Here is a 19726-nt window from a genome sequence, read left to right as displayed (position 1 = left end):
TGGAGTAGACATCAGGGACAGCGACCCCCGTTTGGCATGTCACGTGAGTTCTTTGACCTGAGGGACGGAGGACCGGCCGACCGATCCCTACCGGTCATGGTGAGACGATTATGGGACACCGGCGACCTTGCTCAGGGCACTGCTGATCAGGTATGCCAGCTGTGGACTAGGGTCGAGCGTGCGGAATAGGAGACGTGTGACGTCCTTTGGGAGTTTCACATGAGGCAGGTAAGGTGGGAGTCTCGACTTCAGGACGCAGAACGCTTGGTGGCTCGTCTTCAGGGAGCATCCACATCCTCGGCACCACCTCCGAATGCAGCTCATCACGGTTAGGGATAGACTTGTCTTAGTAGGTCGTTAGGAACTATGCTGTGTACTCCGACTCTATGTTTAAGTGACTACACTACTCATAGAGCCATTATGCTGTCAAAATAGCGTCACTTATGTATGCTCTTACGAGCAAAATTTTCTTGTATTAAATGCGGATAATATTAATGAACTTTTGTGTGCTTTGCTATGATATTACAAATTGCTATGTGTTGAGAAGTTATGATTGTATGTTCGATGGTAGTAATGTCTAAGTTCGTAGAATCACAACCTCACAGAAACCACATACCCTCAACATCTTTTCGTTTCGTGACAGAAAGATGCCTATCCGACCTACTCGCGGAAACCCAGGACCAACTCCACCCGAGGTTGACTCCACTGCATTCCAGGCAGCCGTGTCTGCTGCAGTCACCGCAGCTATGGCACAACTCCATCAGGGGAATAATGGAGGAGGCAACGGGCAAGGGGCAGGAAGTTCGAACAACGGGATGAATCAAGGACCTACCAAAACATGTACCTACAAGGACTTCACGAACGCCAAACCACGAACTTTTAACGGCACTGGAGGGGTGATCACTCTGAAGCGATGGATCGAGAAGGTGGAATCGGTATTCGAGATATGCGAATGCCCCGAGTAGATGAAGGTGAAGTTCGCGGCCTGCACTTTTGTGGACCAAGCACTCACTTGGTGGAACGGACACGTAGAAGCCATGACGCTCCCTGTAGCCAACTCTATACCATGGGCAGAAATGAAAGAAATGTTAATGGCTGAGTACTGCCCACGAGGCGAAATACAGAAGATGGAGCAAGAGCTATGGAACCTCACTGTGCAGAATGAGAATATCGATGCCTACATATCGAGATTTAGTGAACTATCTCTGCTGTGCCCGGGTATGATCACCTCGGAAGGAAAGAAGATTGAGCGATTTATCTGGGGACTGACATCACCCATTCAAGGGAATGTGATAGCTGCGAACCCTGAAACGTTTGAAAGTGCGAAGAGATTGGCGAAGAGGCTGTATGATCATAACAACAAGAAGGGCGAGAAGCCAGTGGAGGCTGAGAAGAAAAATGCGGGTGATGGCAAGAAAGGGAAGAACAACAAGAGGAAGGGACGTCAGGGCCCCGAGACCTCTAAAAAGCAGCAGATAGTGGCAGTTAACGCTGTCACCGCACCGGTTCCAGCCGCACCACATGCTCCAGCCTCAGCTGCTTCAAATGCTTCAAGACCTTATTCCGGTAATCTTCCCAAATGCAATAAGTGCGGTCTCCATCATAACGGAGAATGCAGGGATTTTCATTGCACCATTTGCAACCGAAGGGGACACACTGCAAGGTACTGCAGGACTTATCCTCCCCAGAATCAAAATAAGGGAAACAAGCACAACAACAACAACAACAACCATCGCAATAACAACAACACCAATGCCGGCGGCAATAATGCAGGGCCTAGCCACCTGCTTCGGGTGTGGAAGGACGGGGCATTTCTGTCGAGATTGCCCTAACAACAACAATTCAGGAAACAAAGGAGCAGGAAGGATACTGACTATGGGTCAGGGTGAGGCGGTTCAGGACCCCGCAGTTGTGACCGGTACGTTCCTCTTAAACCACACTTATGCATGCATCTTATTTGACACCGGAGCGGAGCGAAGTTTCGTAAGCGAAAAGTTTAAACATTTATTAAAACAACAACCCCAAAAGCTAAATGAAACCTATACGGTGGAAATGGCCAATGGGAAAACCGAATCCACTGGGGAAATCTACATCGGATGTACCCTAACCCTTAACCAACACGTCTTTCGAATAGACCTAATGCCAGTGTCAATTAGGAGTTTCGATTTGATTATCGGCATGGATTGGTTAAGCCCCCACCATGCTGAGATTATGTGTCACGAGAAGGCCGTTCGCCTTCGTCTCCCAAATCACGAAACCCTAGTAATTTACGGAGACAAACCCAGCATGAATCTTCGCCTCATCTCGTGCATCAAGGCACAAAAACATCTACGAAAGAACAACTTGGCGTTCTTGGCTCACATAGTGGATAAGGCCAAGGAAGAAACTAACATCCAAGATATTCCGGTAGCGTGTGAATTTCCAGACGTGTTTCCTGAAGATCTTCCGGGAGTACCCCCAGAGAGACAGGTTGAGTTTCGAATCGACCTCGTTCCAGGAGCAACTCCTCTCGCTAAATCACCCTATCGGTTGGCTCCTACTGAAATGCAGGAATTTTCCAACCAACTCAGTGAGCTTCTGGACAAGGGATTTATCCGACCTAGCTACTCGCCATGGGGAGCTCCAGTGCTCTTTGTCAAAAAGAAGGACGGATCTTTTAGAATGTGCATCGACTACAGAGAGTTAAATAAACTCACTGTTAAAAACCGCTACCCACTCCCATGAATCGATGATCTATTCGACCAGCTCCAAGGAGCTAGTTATTTTTCAAAAATAGATCTACGGTCCGGATACCACCAACTCAAAGTCCGGGAAGAGGATATTCCTAAAACCGCTTTCCGAACCCGCTACGGACATTATGAATTCGTCGTAATGCCCTTCGGTCTAACAAATGCACCTGCCGCATTTATGGACCTAATGAATCGAATCTGTCGACCGTTCCTCGACAACTTCGTCATTGTGTTTATCGATGACATCCTCGTCTATTCTCGAAGCAAAGAAGAGCATGGCCAACATCTCCGACAAGTCCTAGAAACTCTACGATCAGAAAAGCTTTACGCCAAACTCTCCAAGTGTGAGTTCTGGCTCCGGAATGTGAACTTCCTAGGCCACGTAGCTAGCCAAGATGGAATTCATGTGGATCCCTCTAAGGTCAAAGCTGTGGAAGGATAGGCAACCCCGACGACGCCCACAGAAATTCGTCGGTTCTTAGGCCTAGCGGTCTACTATAGGAGATTCATTCAAAACTTCTCTAAGATCGCCAAGCCACTTACCTCGCTTACGCAAAAGGGCGTACCATTCAAATGGACAGACAAACAAGAGATTGCGTTCCGAACCTTGAAGCAAGCTCTCTGTAGCGCTCCTGTACTATCTCTACCTGAAGGAACGGAAGATTTTGTAGTCTACTGTGACGCGTCGAATCAGGGCTTAGGTTGCGTTCTCATGCAACGTGGAAGGGTGATAGCATACGCGTCCCGCCAATTAAAGACGCACAAAGTAAATTATACGACCCATGACCTAGAATTGGGAGCCGTGGTCTTCGCTCTGAAAATTTGGAGGCACTACCTGTACGGTATGAAGTGCACCATCTTCACGGACCACAAGAGTCTCCAGCACATCTTGAACCAGAAGGAGCTGAACATGAGACAACGAAGATGGGTTGAATTGCTAAACGACTACAAGTGCGAAATCAAGTACCACCCAGGCAAGGCCAACGTGGTAGCTGATGCATTAAGTCGGAAGGAGTACTCTAATCGCCGTGCTAAAGCACTCTCGATAACCATTCAATCTCATCTGGCCACTCAAATTGCATCAGTCCAGTCGGAGGCCATGAGGACGGAAAATAGAGCTAGCGAGGCATTACGCGGGATGGAGAAGAATCTTGAGGCAAGGGAGAATGGAGTATACTACTTCATGAACCGTATTTGGGTCCCAAAAATCGGAGGATTTAGGGAGGTTGTTATGAAGGAAGCCCACAAGACACGATACTCCATTCATCCCGATTCATACAAGATGTATTTGGACATTAAACAACACTATTGGTGGCCTAACATGAAGGCGGAAATCGCGACCTACGTTGGTAAGTGCCTTACGTGCGCCAAGGTAAAGGTGGAGTACCAGAAACCCTCAGGATTGTTACAACAACCGGTAATCCCTGAGTGGAAATGGGAGGAGATTTCTATGGATTTTGTGACCAAGCTACCCAAGACGTCGGACGGACTGGACACCATATGGGTAATAGTCGACCGGATGACGAAGTCTGCCCATTTCCTGCCTATAAAGGAATCCTACAAGATGGAAAGACTGACACGTTTGTACATTCGAGAGATCGTGAGACTCCACGGAGTACCAATGTCTATTATCTCGGATAAGGATAGTAGATTCACTTCGCGCTTTTGGCAATCACTCCACAAGGCAATGGGAACTCATCTCGACATGAGCACCGCGTATCACCCACAAACGGACGGTCAAAGTGAGCGAACCATTCAAACGCTTGAAGACATGCTTCGTGCATGTGTGATAGACTTTAGGAAGTCTTGGGATACCCACCTACCTTTGATCGAGTTCTCATATAACAAGAGTTATCATTCGAGCATCAAGGTGGCTCCTTTCGAAGCACTGTACGGACGTAAATGTAGATCACCGTTATGTTGGGCGGAAGTAGGTGACACCCAGCTAGCAAGAACACCTACGTCGGACAAGGCACTAACGGGACCGGAGATCATTCGCGAAACCACGGAAAAGATCGTTCAAATCAGAGCTCGATTGCAAGCATCGCGTGACCGACAAAAGAGTCACGCTGACAAACGGCGAAAGCCCTTAGAATTTCAGGTCGGTGATCGAGTACTGTTGAAAGTCTCACCCTGGAAAGGGGTTATATGTTTCGGAAAACGGGGAAAGCTGAACCCACGATACATTGGACCTTTCGAAATCGTCGCCCGAATAGGTCCGGTAGCATACCAACTGCAACTACCCGCAGAATTAAACGGTGTACACCCTGTGTTTCATGTCTCTAATATGAAGAAGTGCCTATCAGATGAAACCCTTGTCATTCCTCTTGAGGAAATCGAAATCAATGAGAATCTCCTGTTCGTTGAAGAACCAATCGAAATCATGGATAGGGAGGTGAAGCGTACTAAGCAAAGTCGCATCCCGATCGTGAAAGTACGGTGGAACGCAAAGCGTGGGCTAGAATTCACATGGGAACGCGAAGACCAAATGAAGCAAAAGTACCCTCACCTATTCTAGCATTCTCAAATCTAGCTTTCAAACAGAATTTCGGGACGAAATTCCCTCTAACGGGGGGATGATGTCACAACTAGAAATTTTGTGTCATGTAATCTCTATACTCAAGTTAATGTGAATCAAAAACTTAAGAACATGTGTGATACCTATTATTATGACATCAAAAACATCAATCAAATACATCATACAAGTACTACAAATAGTCATCAAACAATTGGAAACCCTAGAAGTTCTTGTTTAGGTCCACTTTGGACTAGGACTTCCTTATTGGACCCAAATGGACCAATAAGCTTCCAATTTGACTATCATGGGCTTAGAACCCTAATTGGGCTCTAATTGGACCCACAATCATTTGTTTCAACATTTTGGGCCATTTTGGGCCTAGAATGAAATGAATTAAAAGCTTTGATCCATGATTAACCTAATCTAGCTCAATAAAGCATAAAAATCACAATTTTATTTTATAAGGCGAATGATCAGCCAAACTAACTTTAATATTGGGCTTAGGGGCAAAAAGCCCAAAAATCCTTTCTTCTCTCTCCATTCTCAGCCCAAGCCCAAGGAAAAGGGAGAGTTGACTTTGGATTGCCACCTCACTTTTATTTGTTGGGTATCCATGCACACAACTCATATTTCCAAGCAAGTATCACTTCAAAGATCACTTCTCCTTTTCCCTCCCTCACTCTCGGCCGAAACACACACACACATACACAAATATCTCTCAAACTCTCTCTAGAATACTCAAGAACACATCCTCCCTCTCCACTCAAAAATCTCGAAAATTAGGAGGCTTTCAAGAGGATATTTCCACAAACTCTTCATCTAAGGTAAGGTTATGCTTGGATCTATGACTTAGATTCTTTGTTTTATCAAAATCTTTTCCTAACCCATGCAAAAATCGTGATCTTACATCCTAGAAGCACATCAAACTCGAGATCATCAAGAAAAGGGTGCTAAGGCCAAAAATCACCAAGTTTTCTTCCATCTTTTCTTCAAAAACCGAAATCACACCCTAAGGTGAGCTTCATACTCCCTATTTTTCTGTTTTATAAGTTTTATGGGGGGGGGGGGAATACAAGTGAAAGTGTAGATCTATATGTGTTTTGTATGCCTTGTATGATTTCTATGCTTATATGTGTGTTTTTGTGTGTTTATGATGTTGGATCTAGCCATAAACCCCTAAAAATCGTGATATACATTATGTTAAAGGTTACTAGCATCAAATATATTTCTACATACAAAGTGTTCCAAGAAAAATAGCTAAATGGCTTAATAACATTTCCTTTGGGCTAAAAACTCAATTTTTGGACATAAAATGTTAAAAATATAAAGTTAAAGGGCCCAAAATGAAATATTTCGAAATCTGATGGGTGAGATGAGTCAAAACAGTTTCCATAATGTATTTTCTGAAAATATGCTTTTTGGAGGATTAAAAACATAAATTTCAAGCTTAATGGGCTAAAAATGGCATTTTCGGCCCAATAGGGCCCAATATGCGAAATTTTCTGTTTTGGAGGACCAAAACTGTGTTTTTCTGTAAAACAGTGGACTACTAGTGTTCCAAGTACTTTTCAAAGGTTTAAAATGCTTTTCAAATTTAAAAAGGACCAAATTTGCAAAAAATTTCCAATTTGGGCCAAAATTGAAAAAATTGCGAAAAAGAGGGGTTATAACCGAGGAAACTGTATTTTCAGGGACTCAAACTGTTTTCTATGAAAAATATGCTGAAAAATATCAATTTCAATAATTTTTGGTTTTAAAATGTCAAGAAAAATGGTTTAAGGACCAAACCGGAAAGTTATTTAATTAGAGGGTTGAAAAATGTAAATTTACAAACAAAGAGGGGCTGAAAACAGAAAATTTTCAAGGCTAATTCAATACACTCAACTTGATCAAATATTGGCACCGCAACTACCGACGAAATACAATACACAACAATACCAAAAATCGTTGTTAAACGAATTGGTTCGGTCTCGAACAAATAAAAATCCGAAACTACTAACGCGACGATACCTCGATTCACACAAGTAACATTTGGGAATTTAATACACACGTGAGAGTGCACAGACGTCGACGCACCATCTTTGGGCCCCAAAGTGTAAAATCTTGTTTGTTGGGCCTAGCTAGCCCAATGACCTGATCTTAAGGCCCGAAGACTTCTACCTCACGAGTTGTTGGGTCTTACACGATCTAACACAGCGTAAAAGGATTTTCAATGGCTTTTATACTATTGGTCCCCAAGGGTCCTTTGGTATTGCTAGTAAAGTCGGTATTTTATGCGAGGCGGGTCAAGGGCCCCTCGTACTCTTTTTTTTTTATCCCCAACCGGCTAATGGAGTCATCGAGGTCTTCGTGCCCTGTTTCTCTTCGGATGTGGGATTACTCGAAGTCAGGGCGGTTGGATAACGTGATTAGTACGGACGACGCCTACGGGATCGTTAGTATAGTTATAAACTGGTCGTTTGTGTAACGCGTGTTTATAGCAATTTATCATGCGCAAAAATAATCCGACGTCGCCTGGAATTAATGACTTCACACGCTGCAATGGTTTTATTTTCAACTTCATGGAATTCAAAGAATTAGGAAAACATCGGGTTTTCCTAGGGTTTTCTTTCAATACATACGGTTTTGAAATGTACACAAGTTTGATGAACTTTTTTTTTACAACTATAGAAACAAACAAGCATACTTATGGATCTTCACAAATGTTTTCAAAAACTCTTTTCAGAAAATATCGGATTTTCTGGTGGTTTTCAAAATGATACAAAACGTTGCTTTTCAAAAACTGCTTATGAACTCACCAACATTTCACATGTTGACGTTTTTCAAAATGCTTGTATTCTCAGGTAACCAGTGAATCAAAGGAAAATGTACTCAGTGATGGCTTGCACTTTACTTATTAATGAATCGAACAATTTATTTTTGGGAATGTAATGTTTAAACAATGTACTTCATGTAAACTTTATCGGTTGTACTATATTAATGCATGGTGATGAATGTTGTTATGTTTCATATATATTCAATGTTATGGTATTCAATTAAGTCACGGCAGCCCTCGGACGTTTCCGCCGTCTGGTTCGGGGGTGTGACAAGCGCGAACCGCACTCTCAGGTGCTCTGGACATGAACAAGTGTAAAAGCACCCCTCAACATCTGTAATCCACCTCATGGCAGCAATCGGATCCTGTGTCCCATCAAACTCTGGTGGTTTCGTGTTGTTGAACTCCCGGTACAGCAATGAGTCACCCCCCTGCGGCCTAGCAGCCGCACCAGCTGTGGTGCCTGCAGCAACAACAACTTCAGTAAGAGCAGCATACTGCTCATCAAAAGTCTCAATCAGTGTGATCTTGATAGACCCAAACATCTCCGGTATCTCCGCCCGAATGCCCGCAGCCACCTCCTCATGAATCGGCCGACGGATCTCCTTGTCGCTGACACCGCTGCTCTCAGGTGTGTGTCGTGTCCCAACCATGATGTCTCTGAAATACAGCATAAAAACATCAGAGACTCGATCGAGAATACTCACACTCGATAACGCAACCCTACCCGTCCTCCAGTATCCTAAGGATTCTTACTTGGACTGCTCATTGATCCGGTGTTTTCAGTAGTACGGGCCCTAAACTACCGACCACGCCGCATCAGCATTCACCCCAAGTCCTCCTCCTTGGATCCCGGGTCGCAAGTACTCTACTCTCTCTATGTATTGGCTACCCTCTGGTAGACCTCTCATGAGCTCCTCACTGCTACCTACTCACTCTCAAGGCATCTCATAGCAATAGTAATCTCCTAGGCTAAGGCATCACAAATCAGGCCACTCTAGTCCTAATATGAATACCTAGCCTACTTTAGCATGCATAACATAACATATCATATCTCAAAACACATAATGTAAGGGTATTTTGGGGATTCACCGTTCGGGTGCTGGCTGACCGTACACAATGCTCTGCTCTGGTTGTCTCAAAACTTCTTGCTCTTTTTATAAAACTTAGTTCTTATTGTTCAAAATTTCTCAAATCCTCAGTTTGAGTTCAGATACGCCTGAAGGTGCATCCGAGTCCCTCAAACCAAGGCTCTGATACCAACTTGTAACAACGTAATTTTCAAAACAAAATTTTCATTTTTCAACAACCACAATTACATATAAAAACATTCTCAAAGGAGTATTTCACAATTTTTATTACTCAAAACATATCCCCAAGATCATAGACAAATATCCACTATGTGTGTACGGTTCACGTCGGCGCCTTCCCACGGTCCTCGCTAGTACCTGAAACACATAACACAAAAACTATAAGCATAAATGCTTAGTGAGTTCCCCAAAATACCGCATACAACACATACGCCACTCGAGGCTAAAGTACGACCTTCCGGTCGATCTGTCTCAGCAGGACCCTCCAGTCCCATAGCTCGTTGGACCCTCTGGTCCGATCATAGCTCGTTGGGCCCTCTGGCCCATTCTGTATCGTTGGACCCTCCGGTCCGGTCTGTATCGTTGGACCCTCCGGTCCGGTCTATGCATTCATATAACAACATATATATCACATAGCACATAATATCATACATAGCACATAATATCATACATAGCACATAAGACCCTCCGATCAACATATAAATACCACTCTAGGTAACGTATAGTGAGAAGACTCACCTCAGATGTCTCGGTAAATCTCTGACTCGGTAGAAATATGGTCTAGCCTCCGCCTAATCACATAAAGCAAATACTCTCATAAATATAATCCTCGAGACTAGACTCAACCCTCTCTTGGCACCCTCAGAAGGGTAAAAGAGCATTTTACCCCTCTCTTGACACAAAGGCGCCATTGTTGACCAAACCCTAAAAGTCAACAAAAGTCAACGGTCAAACTTTGACCCGACTCATCGAGTTCATACGAGTGACTCGGCGAGTCCATGCGGGTTCTCTGAATCCTTTTAAACCTCTCAGACATGATGAGTTCCCTCTTCACTCGTCGAGTTACTCGGCAACGAATCGTGGGGCAACCCCGACTCGACTCGTCGAGTCTTCATATGGACTTGGCGAGTTGCTCCCATGAGAACATCCATCTGACCTCCTGAGGTCAGATCTGTTCCTCCAATCCATAGATCCAGCTTCCATATAGTCCATAATCTCGTAAAGGTCGAATCTTGGGCACTCATGCAAGGTCCTCTATGCTCATTTGAGTGAAATCCCTCATTTAATGGCAACTCTAGCTAATTACTCCAAGGGGAAGGCATAAAGCCGAATAAGATGGACACTTTGGACCTCTTAGGGTCCAGATCTATGAATCATTTCACCATGGAACCTCTCTTACTCTATATCTAAGCTAAATAAAGCATGAAGAAACCCTAAATTCGACTATAACAACAAAATAGGAGAATGGACTCGAGTTTATACCTCAAAGATGAAGATTCAAGCTGAAAGCTCTCTGGAATGAAGTCCTCTTGCCCCCTTCTTGCTGGAAGCCCTTTCTTCGTTGGCTAAATCACACCAAAAATGACAAAGGAGCTCTAAATCACTCACAACACGCTCAAGATCAAAAGGGATACTCTCTCTGGACAGGTAGCCGCAAATGGAGGCTATAAAGCCCTTTAAATAGGGCTCAGACCCGGGGAATTAGGGCTTCATTAAACAGCGCGGACTCACCGAGTCCACTAGTCGACTCGCCGAGTCCGGTCATTAACCCGGATGGAAAATCGCGACTCTACTCGGCAGTCTAAGCATCAAATCGCCGAGTCCCTCTCAAAATCTGCAAAATGAATGAATAAATAATGTACCTGGAAATCCGAATGTTACAAATCTGTAGTGTTTTTGGGGCTCCACCACCTGTGGATCCCGACGTGTTGCTTGGAGTCATTACCAGAGTTTGGAGATTTGGAGTAATTGATGAACCGGGTGAACCTAATGGTGTATTAGCTGATGTATCATATTGACTTGGGTAGCCTGGTGAGTTTGTGGGCTGAGGTGATTTGGCCCAAGCATTATTACTATGCGATGGCCCAAATTCTTACTCGGGTATATTCGACCCATTTTCATGATCAGGGGTATCCGACACCCGTTCTACATCATCGTTATTGACCTCATCCCCAAAGTCAAAGCCTTTAACAACGAACATCATCTCTGGTGTCGGTTTGATCTTAGACGTACTCTCCTATACCCATCTTCGATTTTCTTCAAAGATTACATCTCTGCTTATATATATATATCAAGCCTGAATTAGGGTCTAGAAGCCTGTGAGCCTTCATGCCTTTCTCTGTTCAAATATACACCAATTTCTTGCTTCGATCGTCCAATTTCTTAAGGTGCCCCTTCGCTACTTTCATGTGAACAACACAACCAAAGATTCTCAGGTGACCAACGTGTAGCTTTCTTCCGGTCCACAATTCATATGGTGTAGCCCCATCTAGAGCTTTTGTGCTTAATTGGTTTCATACATAGACTGCATGACTCACCGCCTCGCCTCACAGTACATCGGGTACTACCATCGACTTCAGACAGCTCCAAGCCATCTCAAGCACTGTCCAGTTTCGCCTCTCTACAACCCCATTTTGTTGTGGGGAGTAGGGTGCAGTGTAGTGGTGTTCCAATCTAGTTTCACTGCAGTATTCATCAAATTGCTTTGACAGGAACTCACCTCCACGATCTGTCCTTAATACCTTTATCTTTTCACAGATTTCAATCTCCACTTTGCTTCTAAAATTCTTGAAGGTACAAAAGGCTTCATCTTTTGTTTTTATTAAGAAGACACACATAACCCTGTTGTAGTCGTCAACTAACAGCATAAAGTATCTGTTACCTGCAGGTGTTGAAGGTGAGACTGGTCCATAAAGGTCGCCATGGACTGGTACTAATTTCTTCCTAGCCCTGAAACTTGTGCTTGCTGGGAACAAGTTTCTTGATTGCTTCCCTTTCAGACACCCCTCACAAGGCTCTGATGGTATCACTATCTTGGGGATCCCATCAATTATTCCCTTTTCAGACATGGACTTCAAGGAGGTAAATTTCACATGGCCTAGCCTTGTGTGCCACAGCCACGATGGATCACTTAGATTGGCTATTAAGCACCTTGGTGTGGCCTCTTCTAGTTGGATTTTGTAGAGCTAGTTTGGAGACTTCTTCACATTCATTAGCAGCCTTCCAGTATCATCATGAACCCATAGGAAAGGTTCGTTGATTCTGATATCATTGTCTCCTTCAGAAAGTTGGCCAAGGCTGATTATATTGCTGCAAAGATCAGATATGTAATACACATCCTTCAATTTTCTTTCTTCTCCATTCTTGCACTGGAGTAGAATCGATCCTTTCCCTTTGATTCTTACTTTGGACTCATTCCCAAATTTCACAACCCCATGGACTTTCTGTCCAGGCTTTGAAACTTGTTTTTGTCCCTAGTAATGTGTTGCTGGCCCAGTGTCAAGGTACCACACCTCTGACTGATTCAAGGCTCCCCCATTTGGCTTCACTTCAGGCTTCACTCTTTCTTCATTTAGAAATACTTCCCCTGTCTCTTCAAAGGTTGACAACAGCACAATTGGTTCATTATCATCCTGGACTAGATTACTCTCTTGATTTCTTTCTTTCTTTGGGTTCTTGCACTCTGCTGCATAGTGCCCAAACTCTTGGAAATTGTAGCACTGCACACCACTTTTATCTTGACTACTAGATGTGCCTTGGCCTCCTTGATTATGGTGACCACCTCTACCACGACCACCACGACCTCTTCCTGTGCCTCTTCCTCTGCCACGTGAACCACTGAAACCATCTCGGTTTGTCTTTTTTTTGAGTCACCATCACCTTTCTTCTTGTTCTTCTCTGACCATTCTTGATAGGTCATGAAAAGCTTTCTATCTTCTTGCTCAACATGACACTTCATCCGTTCTTCATAGGCTTTAAGCCTTCCTATTACTTCTTCAACTGACATGGAATTTATATCTTCAAATTGCTCAATTGTTGAAGCAATTTGGAGAAACTTGGATGGTACTTCTTTCAACAGCTTTTTCACAATATAAGACTCCTTTATAATGTCCCCAAGAGTGTGCATGGTGCTCACAATGTTGCATACTTTCGCAGCAAAGTCGTCCACCCCTTCTGTCTCCTTCATTGTCATGGATTCAACTTTTGTATTCAATGTTTGTATTCTAGCTGTCTTCACCCTATTTTCTCATATAAACATGGTTTTCAAGGCATCCCATGCCTCTTTGGCTGTCCTCTTCTCTGCCAATGAGAGTAACAGGTCTTCAGGAATACCTTGATAGATAGCTGCCAGAGCCATCTTATCTTTCTTAACTTCCACAACTGTGTTCTAAATCCTAGGCTCCACTGCCTCCCAAACTCCTTGAGCTTGCATGAAGACTCTCATTTTTATAGCCCATGCACCATAATTACTTCTAGAGAGCATTGGGTAATGAAGGGTGAGCTGGCCTTCCTTGTCGCCATTTCCATTATTTCCAGTCATTTCTTCTCGAGACTGGTACTTGGGCATGCACCTAAGAGCTTTGATACCAGATGTTGGTCTTCTGCAGGGGTAACAAAGACTTTTTATCAAAATGAGAAATAGGGCACAAGAAAGCAAACTTCACAGTGGACAAAAATGGATAAATGATAGGGAAGGGTAAAACTGGAATAAACAGCTTTAAGGAAAACTGTACTGTGAACAGAGAAGCACAGATGACAATTAAAGACACACAAGACAATTTGAGGCAAAGTACTTCTTTTATTCACTGAAAACAGAATGAAACAGGGATACAAATCTATCGTACATATTCCTTGCTATTTAAAGTAGGAAATTAGCAAAAAAGTAGCAACTACCCAGCTACAAGCTAAAAACCAGGGAATCACCTTCTCACGTGGTCTTTGATTTATTCAATGAGAAAAACTTACTTAATACTAATTAAAATGTGCAGAAGACAACTGAACTCATAATTATTTCAACAAAGTCCATATCATTTTGGACTTGAGTTCTCTTGAGAACTTGATATGGAGTTGGTTATTAGACAACTTTGGTTTTGGTCAGCTTTGCTTCAGAAGTTTGTTTGCTTGGGCTAATTTTCTATGGGGTTACTTGTCCTATTTTTTAGGCACAAGTATCTACTCGTTTATGGGAATGTTATGTAATAAAGAGCAAGATTTTATTATTATTATTATTATATCCATAGTTATACAGATAATAATATATAGCAGGTTAGGTATTGAGTGTGAGTAAGTTAGGATAATAGTCTCTCATATATTTGTAATCAACTCAACAATATTTTGAATTGGTTCTTGGCATCACATACCCATGGTCCTTTGCCAGTTGAGTTTCCATGTAAACATTCTAGTGTTCTTATTCTTAATCAATTTCCGCTTGAATGATTATTCTTAAATTTGGCATGAGTATTTAGCAATTGCGACGGAGATTATGGCAGAGCATTATGACATAACATTGTGACGATCATTGTTGTAGAGCTTTCTGACAGACTTTTCTAGCAAAGCTTTCTGATGGAGTTTTCTGTTAGAACATTGAAAAGCACTGTGGTGCTCTCTTTGATGGTAGACAGCTCTTCTGGTGAGAGAAATCTCCCTTTGGTGGCAGAAAGCTCTCTTGGTGAGATAAAGGTGCTCTTGGTGCAAAGGTGTTCTCCAAAGTCAAAGATAGAAGATTCTAAAAGCAGCTGGATGATGTCTTATGATTGGTTGACACCTTTCATGGACCTATATATATACCAATAGACATGGCTCATTAGGGTTTTAGATCTGACCGTATAGTCTATAAACAGGGATGCATGCTCATAATTTGTTAGTATCTTGAATCCTTAGTGAGTAGGGCGAATTTTTGTTGAATTGTACTTGTAATCTCTATTTAAGAACTCTTGAATAAGAATACTCGCTCCTGTGGATGTAGGTCACTTGATTGAACCACGTAAGTATTGTGCCTTTGCGTTTGTGGTTTCGTGAATTATGCGTTTTACTTCCTAACAAGTGGCATTAGAGCTTGTCAAGTGGCATCATATATGTTCTATTCAGTTGCATATTCGTTCAAAAATATATATGATTTTTTAGTTGATTTGGTTTATCTCAAGTCACTGTGATCGGTTTATCCTCAACAAGTACATTATACAATGATACAATCCAGCAACTAAACCATGTGGTAGATAAGTTTAAAAATGGAGATAATAGATCGGTGAATTTTGAAGCTGTAATAAGAAGAAAAATAATGAGGTTAAAGCTTCGTATGTTCTTTTTACCGAGCAACTACCTCTGTAACAGTTAAATCATTGGTTGAAATCGTTGGGTAACTGCTTGAAGAAATATCAGCACCATGTAAGATTTCTTTTGTGAAAAAAGCTGGCTGCTTAGGTTTCAGCAATGCACCCTCGTTGCCCAACATCACAACAACAGATGACATGTCTGGCCTGTCTTCTGGACTTTGTTGAACACACAACAAGCCCACTATAATTGATCTTATAACTTCTGATGAATTGATTGATTGGCCTAAAGTTGTATCAATAAGCTCCATTGACCTGCCTTCATGATGCAATCTCCATGCCTGAATATATAGTTAATGTAGAAATACTTACAGGACTATATTATTGTAAATCAAACAAGTAGTTTATGTAGAAATAGTTACAGGACTATATTTGTGTACTTACATGTCCAATGAGGTTATTGCCATGTTCAGAATGAATAAATCCCCTGTTTCTCTTCCCACTCACTATCTCCAGCACTATAACACCGAAGCTAAATACATCCGATTTAACTGAGAAAACACCATTTATTGCATACTCGGGGGACATGTAACCACTGCACACAGGAAGATGCTTATAAGACTCAAAAATGAACTTAAGAGAATAAAATGTATATACAGTTAATATATATAGCTTACTATGTGCCAACAACTCTCTCTGTTTTTGCTGGAGTAGTCTCATTTCCTCCAAAGCTTCTAGCCATGCCAAAGTCTGATATCTTAGGGTTCATGTCTTTGTCAAGTAAAACATTGCTAGCTTTAAGATCTCTATGGATGATTCTTAATCGTGAATCTTGATGCAGATAAAGAAGTCCTCGAGCAATTCCTTTGATAATGTTAAAACGTGTAGTCCAATCAAGTAGGGTGCTTCGCGTCTTATCTGCTCAAGATGAAGGTATGAATGCTTCGTTCGAAAACATTAAATTAATAGACATTTAAGTGATTCTGACCAAATATACAAGAGTCTAAGCTTCTGTTTGGCATGTATTCATAGATCAACAACTTTTCGTCTCCCTGTATGCTACATCCGAGGAGTTTAACAAGATTTCGGTGCTGAAGTTTTGAAATGAAAATGACTTCATTCTTGAACTCATCAAGTCCTTGGGTTGAAGTCTTAGATAAACGCTTAACTGCAATCTCTAGTCCTTCTTCTAACATACCCTAGAGATCATCATTTTCCATGTGAGAAACAATAGAAACAATGATGAATTTCATCTGTCTTTTTGTATAAGTGGCATGCTTATACTGCATGGATTGTGTTTCAATTCTTATCATTACATACTATTATTACCTTATAAACTGATCCAAATCCACCTTCACCAATTTTATTCTCTGGTGAAAAACTAGCAGTAGCTCTAGCTAACGTAGAAAAGCTAAACAATGGTAGCTCCATGGAATCTGTGCATTGAAAATACAAGAATCTGCTTCAAGATTTCATATTACTGTTGAGTATTCAACAACATACTTCAAGAATCTGTATTTTTCTTACCTTTCCTTGGTTGTGGATCCTGTCTTTTTCTCCATGCATACCAGAACCATGTAGAGCTTAAGACTATCAGAAGAAACCCTACAGAAACTACCAGTAAGATGATTTTGAGGTTTAGTCTCTTCTTCTTCTTCTTCTCGTGTAGTGACTGAGCTGCAGTTAGTATCAAGAAATAAGTAATATTACATGGTGATAAATATCTGATAAACCTATTCAAGGTATGTTTTGGTAAAGAGATCGACACCTAATTCTGAGGAAGCCATTCTTATAAAGATATCTTGACCATCATTGCCCGGAGGGAAGACTCTTACGTCCTTGAGTTCATTGAACCAAAGCAAGCAGCCACTTCCCCCACCTCTGATGTCTGTATCTGAATAAGCCATACAACTACAATTCTTCATGCATTTTTCTTCACATTGTTTCCTGTTCATGCTCATGTTATACCATGAAGTCCTTGTGTCGGGTAGTTTCACATAAGAATACTTGATAAACCCATCTGTTCTACAATCCAATGGTGTTCGTCTCACACAACCACCCGACCAATCAGCTACCTCCCATGCCTTTTGGTTTCTGGGCACGAACCTTTCCTCATCTAAACAACCACATCTTTGTGGGGTCAAAACGCTGCAGGTTCCATGAGCATAACAGATGTTGTATTCATCACAGAAATCTCTTTGTAACTGTAAGAAAAGCTGCCATTTCTTAGCTTCAACCACCCACACCCAACGTTCTATCTGGCCAGATGAACTAACGACAAGTCTTGAGATGACAGAAGAATTGATAAGAGAATAACTGTAAGACACCTCCGTTGCATTAATAACCATGTCGGCTTTAATGATGTTCCGGTTGACTGGAGAAAACCCACTAAACCATATACCATTCCATGGTCCAATCCGGAACTTGATTGATGTATCTTGTTTTAGTAGGTCCTGAGGAAAGCCGTTTGTGTCCGTGCTCCATGTGAATTCACCTGGAGCTGGATCTTGACTATTCTTCCATGAAGATAGCTGCCATTCCTTACCAGTCAAGAAACTTCTCCCTAACTTCATTCCAGGTAGAAGTGTATCAGTTGGATAATCAAAACTCTGCCAGAGAATCTTCTCCTCGATTCTTTCTTTGACAATTAGATTTCCGGTGTCGTCAAGCTGTGCAATTGCGTTGACTGATGACTTTGTATTGGTTGACCATATTATATCATTAGTGTCGTTGATGATGACAAGATTTCCTGGAGAGATGATTTTCAGTATGCCGGATGATGCATCAGGGAGTGGGAAGTCTCTGTTGGCGACCCAAACCACCGTTTGAACGGAGATTTTCTTGTACCATATACCAACGTATTTGTTCTCAGAACTTCCTTGCCTGAAAAACCCAAGTTCAAAAATTCCGGCCGGTGAGACCAACGTGTCTGCTTCTGTCAAGAACCTTGAATCTGAAATCAAGTCAATTTCAGCAGTGTAGATTCTATGAATGTGGAGTGAAACAAGTGAAAGAACAAGTATAGTTGCTTTCCCCATTAAAATTCTCACGTTGAAGCTTCTCATTCTTCTCTGTGTTATGTTTCATTTCATTGCTAATTCTATATTTGTGAGTTTTAAATCTGGTATTTGGTGGATGAAAGTCTGATTCATTAGTTGAATAAACATTATAAACCAACGATTTTACTGGTTAAAGAGTTTGACCGATTCTTACACACATGCTTTCGACAACAATTATTGTTTGGAAGACAAACTCTTTTTAGTTTTCGCAACTACGATCCATAGCCACGTCATTTACTATTTTTTTTCTTTTTTAACGTTAAAACCAATATGTTAAACATTTGATTTTTTCTTTATAAAATTATAAGAGAATTATAATTCTTAATTCTCCACGAGTATAATATTGATATTTTTTAATGTATATATATATGATAAAAACAGAAAGCGTACTTGGAATATTTGAACTCATCACCTCTTGTTGATAAATTAGTGGTAAAAATATATTGTTTTAACGGATTATGAACGCAGCCACTAATCTAATCTTAAATTTACACAACGCATTTAAAAGTTAGTTGAACCCTCATCCTTTGGTTCTCATTGTACCCTTAGCCCGAAGACCCTTTAGTTACATGTTAAAATATTATGATTGGATGATATGGGATGGTTACCGTACACTACAATCACGAGATTCCGGATTTTGAACTGTCATGCTAGTACTGAAAATCAACACCATACTTGGTAGCGGATACACGTATCGGTAGCGTTAGTCTTGTTCGATACTGTGTATTCTTTTTCATCCATTTGGTATTAAGTACTTTCGGATTGGTTATTGTCATCGAAACCCTACAAACACTTACTTTTGCTTTTAAATAGTTCTTTTTGCACATTCTAAGCTATTGATGTACTAAATGACATGTTAAGCAAAACATTGGTGTATGTTAGAAGGTAATCATGTCCATTTGGAATCCACTAATGTGGCCTTACAAAATAATGCCTCCAAAAATGTCAATGCCACATGTAAATGGGTTCTAAACATCAGTAGGCATGAATTCTTTAAGTCATGATGGACGAGAAATTTATAAGATAGCAAATTTTTTTTAATAACTTAGGCTATGTTTGGTGGGCTAGCTGAAAAGTTGGCTGTTAGCTGAAAAACTAGCTAATAGCTAAAAAAACTATATTATAAAAAATAAAGTTTGGTAAAACTAGCAGAAATATATAAAATTACATGTAAAGGTATATGTTTTTATAATTAATTAAATGTATATTTGGAAATTTAAAAAAAAAAATAAAAAAAAATAAAAA

The 19726-nt window shown here is 41.4% G+C and overlaps 1 protein-coding gene across 1 annotated transcript; it reads right to left on the bottom strand.

Moving 5' to 3' along the window:
- Positions 1–15248: 15248 nt before the first annotated feature.
- LOC111901028 (G-type lectin S-receptor-like serine/threonine-protein kinase At4g27290) lies at positions 15249–18594 on the bottom strand. The gene is made up of 7 exons (XM_023896895.3): positions 17191–18594; positions 16950–17099; positions 16752–16858; positions 16411–16621; positions 16100–16340; positions 15867–16017; positions 15249–15763 (listed from the first exon to the last, which is right to left on the bottom strand). The coding sequence occupies exons 1-7, from the start codon at positions 18485–18487 to the stop codon at positions 15458–15460; spliced, it is 2463 nt and encodes an 820-aa protein (XP_023752663.1). The 5' UTR covers positions 18488–18594; the 3' UTR covers positions 15249–15457.
- Positions 18595–19726: the final 1132 nt, after the last annotated feature.

The sequence above is a fragment of the Lactuca sativa genome, chromosome 7 (genome assembly GCF_002870075.4).
Source record: "Lactuca sativa cultivar Salinas chromosome 7, Lsat_Salinas_v11, whole genome shotgun sequence".
NCBI lineage: Eukaryota > Viridiplantae > Streptophyta > Magnoliopsida > Asterales > Asteraceae > Lactuca > Lactuca sativa.
This window is presented reverse-complemented; position numbering and strand designations above follow the sequence as displayed.

What these genes read in the sequence shown, in the direction of transcription:
- LOC111901028 (XM_023896895.3), bottom strand. Translation starts at nt 18,487, where the DNA reads ATGAGAAGCTTCAACGTGAGAATTTTAATGGGGAAAGCAACTATACTT. An exon ending in GGATCCACAACCAAGGAAAG is followed by an intron (nt 16,859 to 16,949) that starts GTAAGAAAAATA and finishes TTCAATGCACAG; the next exon opens with ATTCCATGGAGCTACCATTG. An exon ending in CTTAGACTCTTGTATATTTG is followed by an intron (nt 16,341 to 16,410) that starts GTCAGAATCACT and finishes CATCTTGAGCAG; the next exon opens with ATAAGACGCGAAGCACCCTA.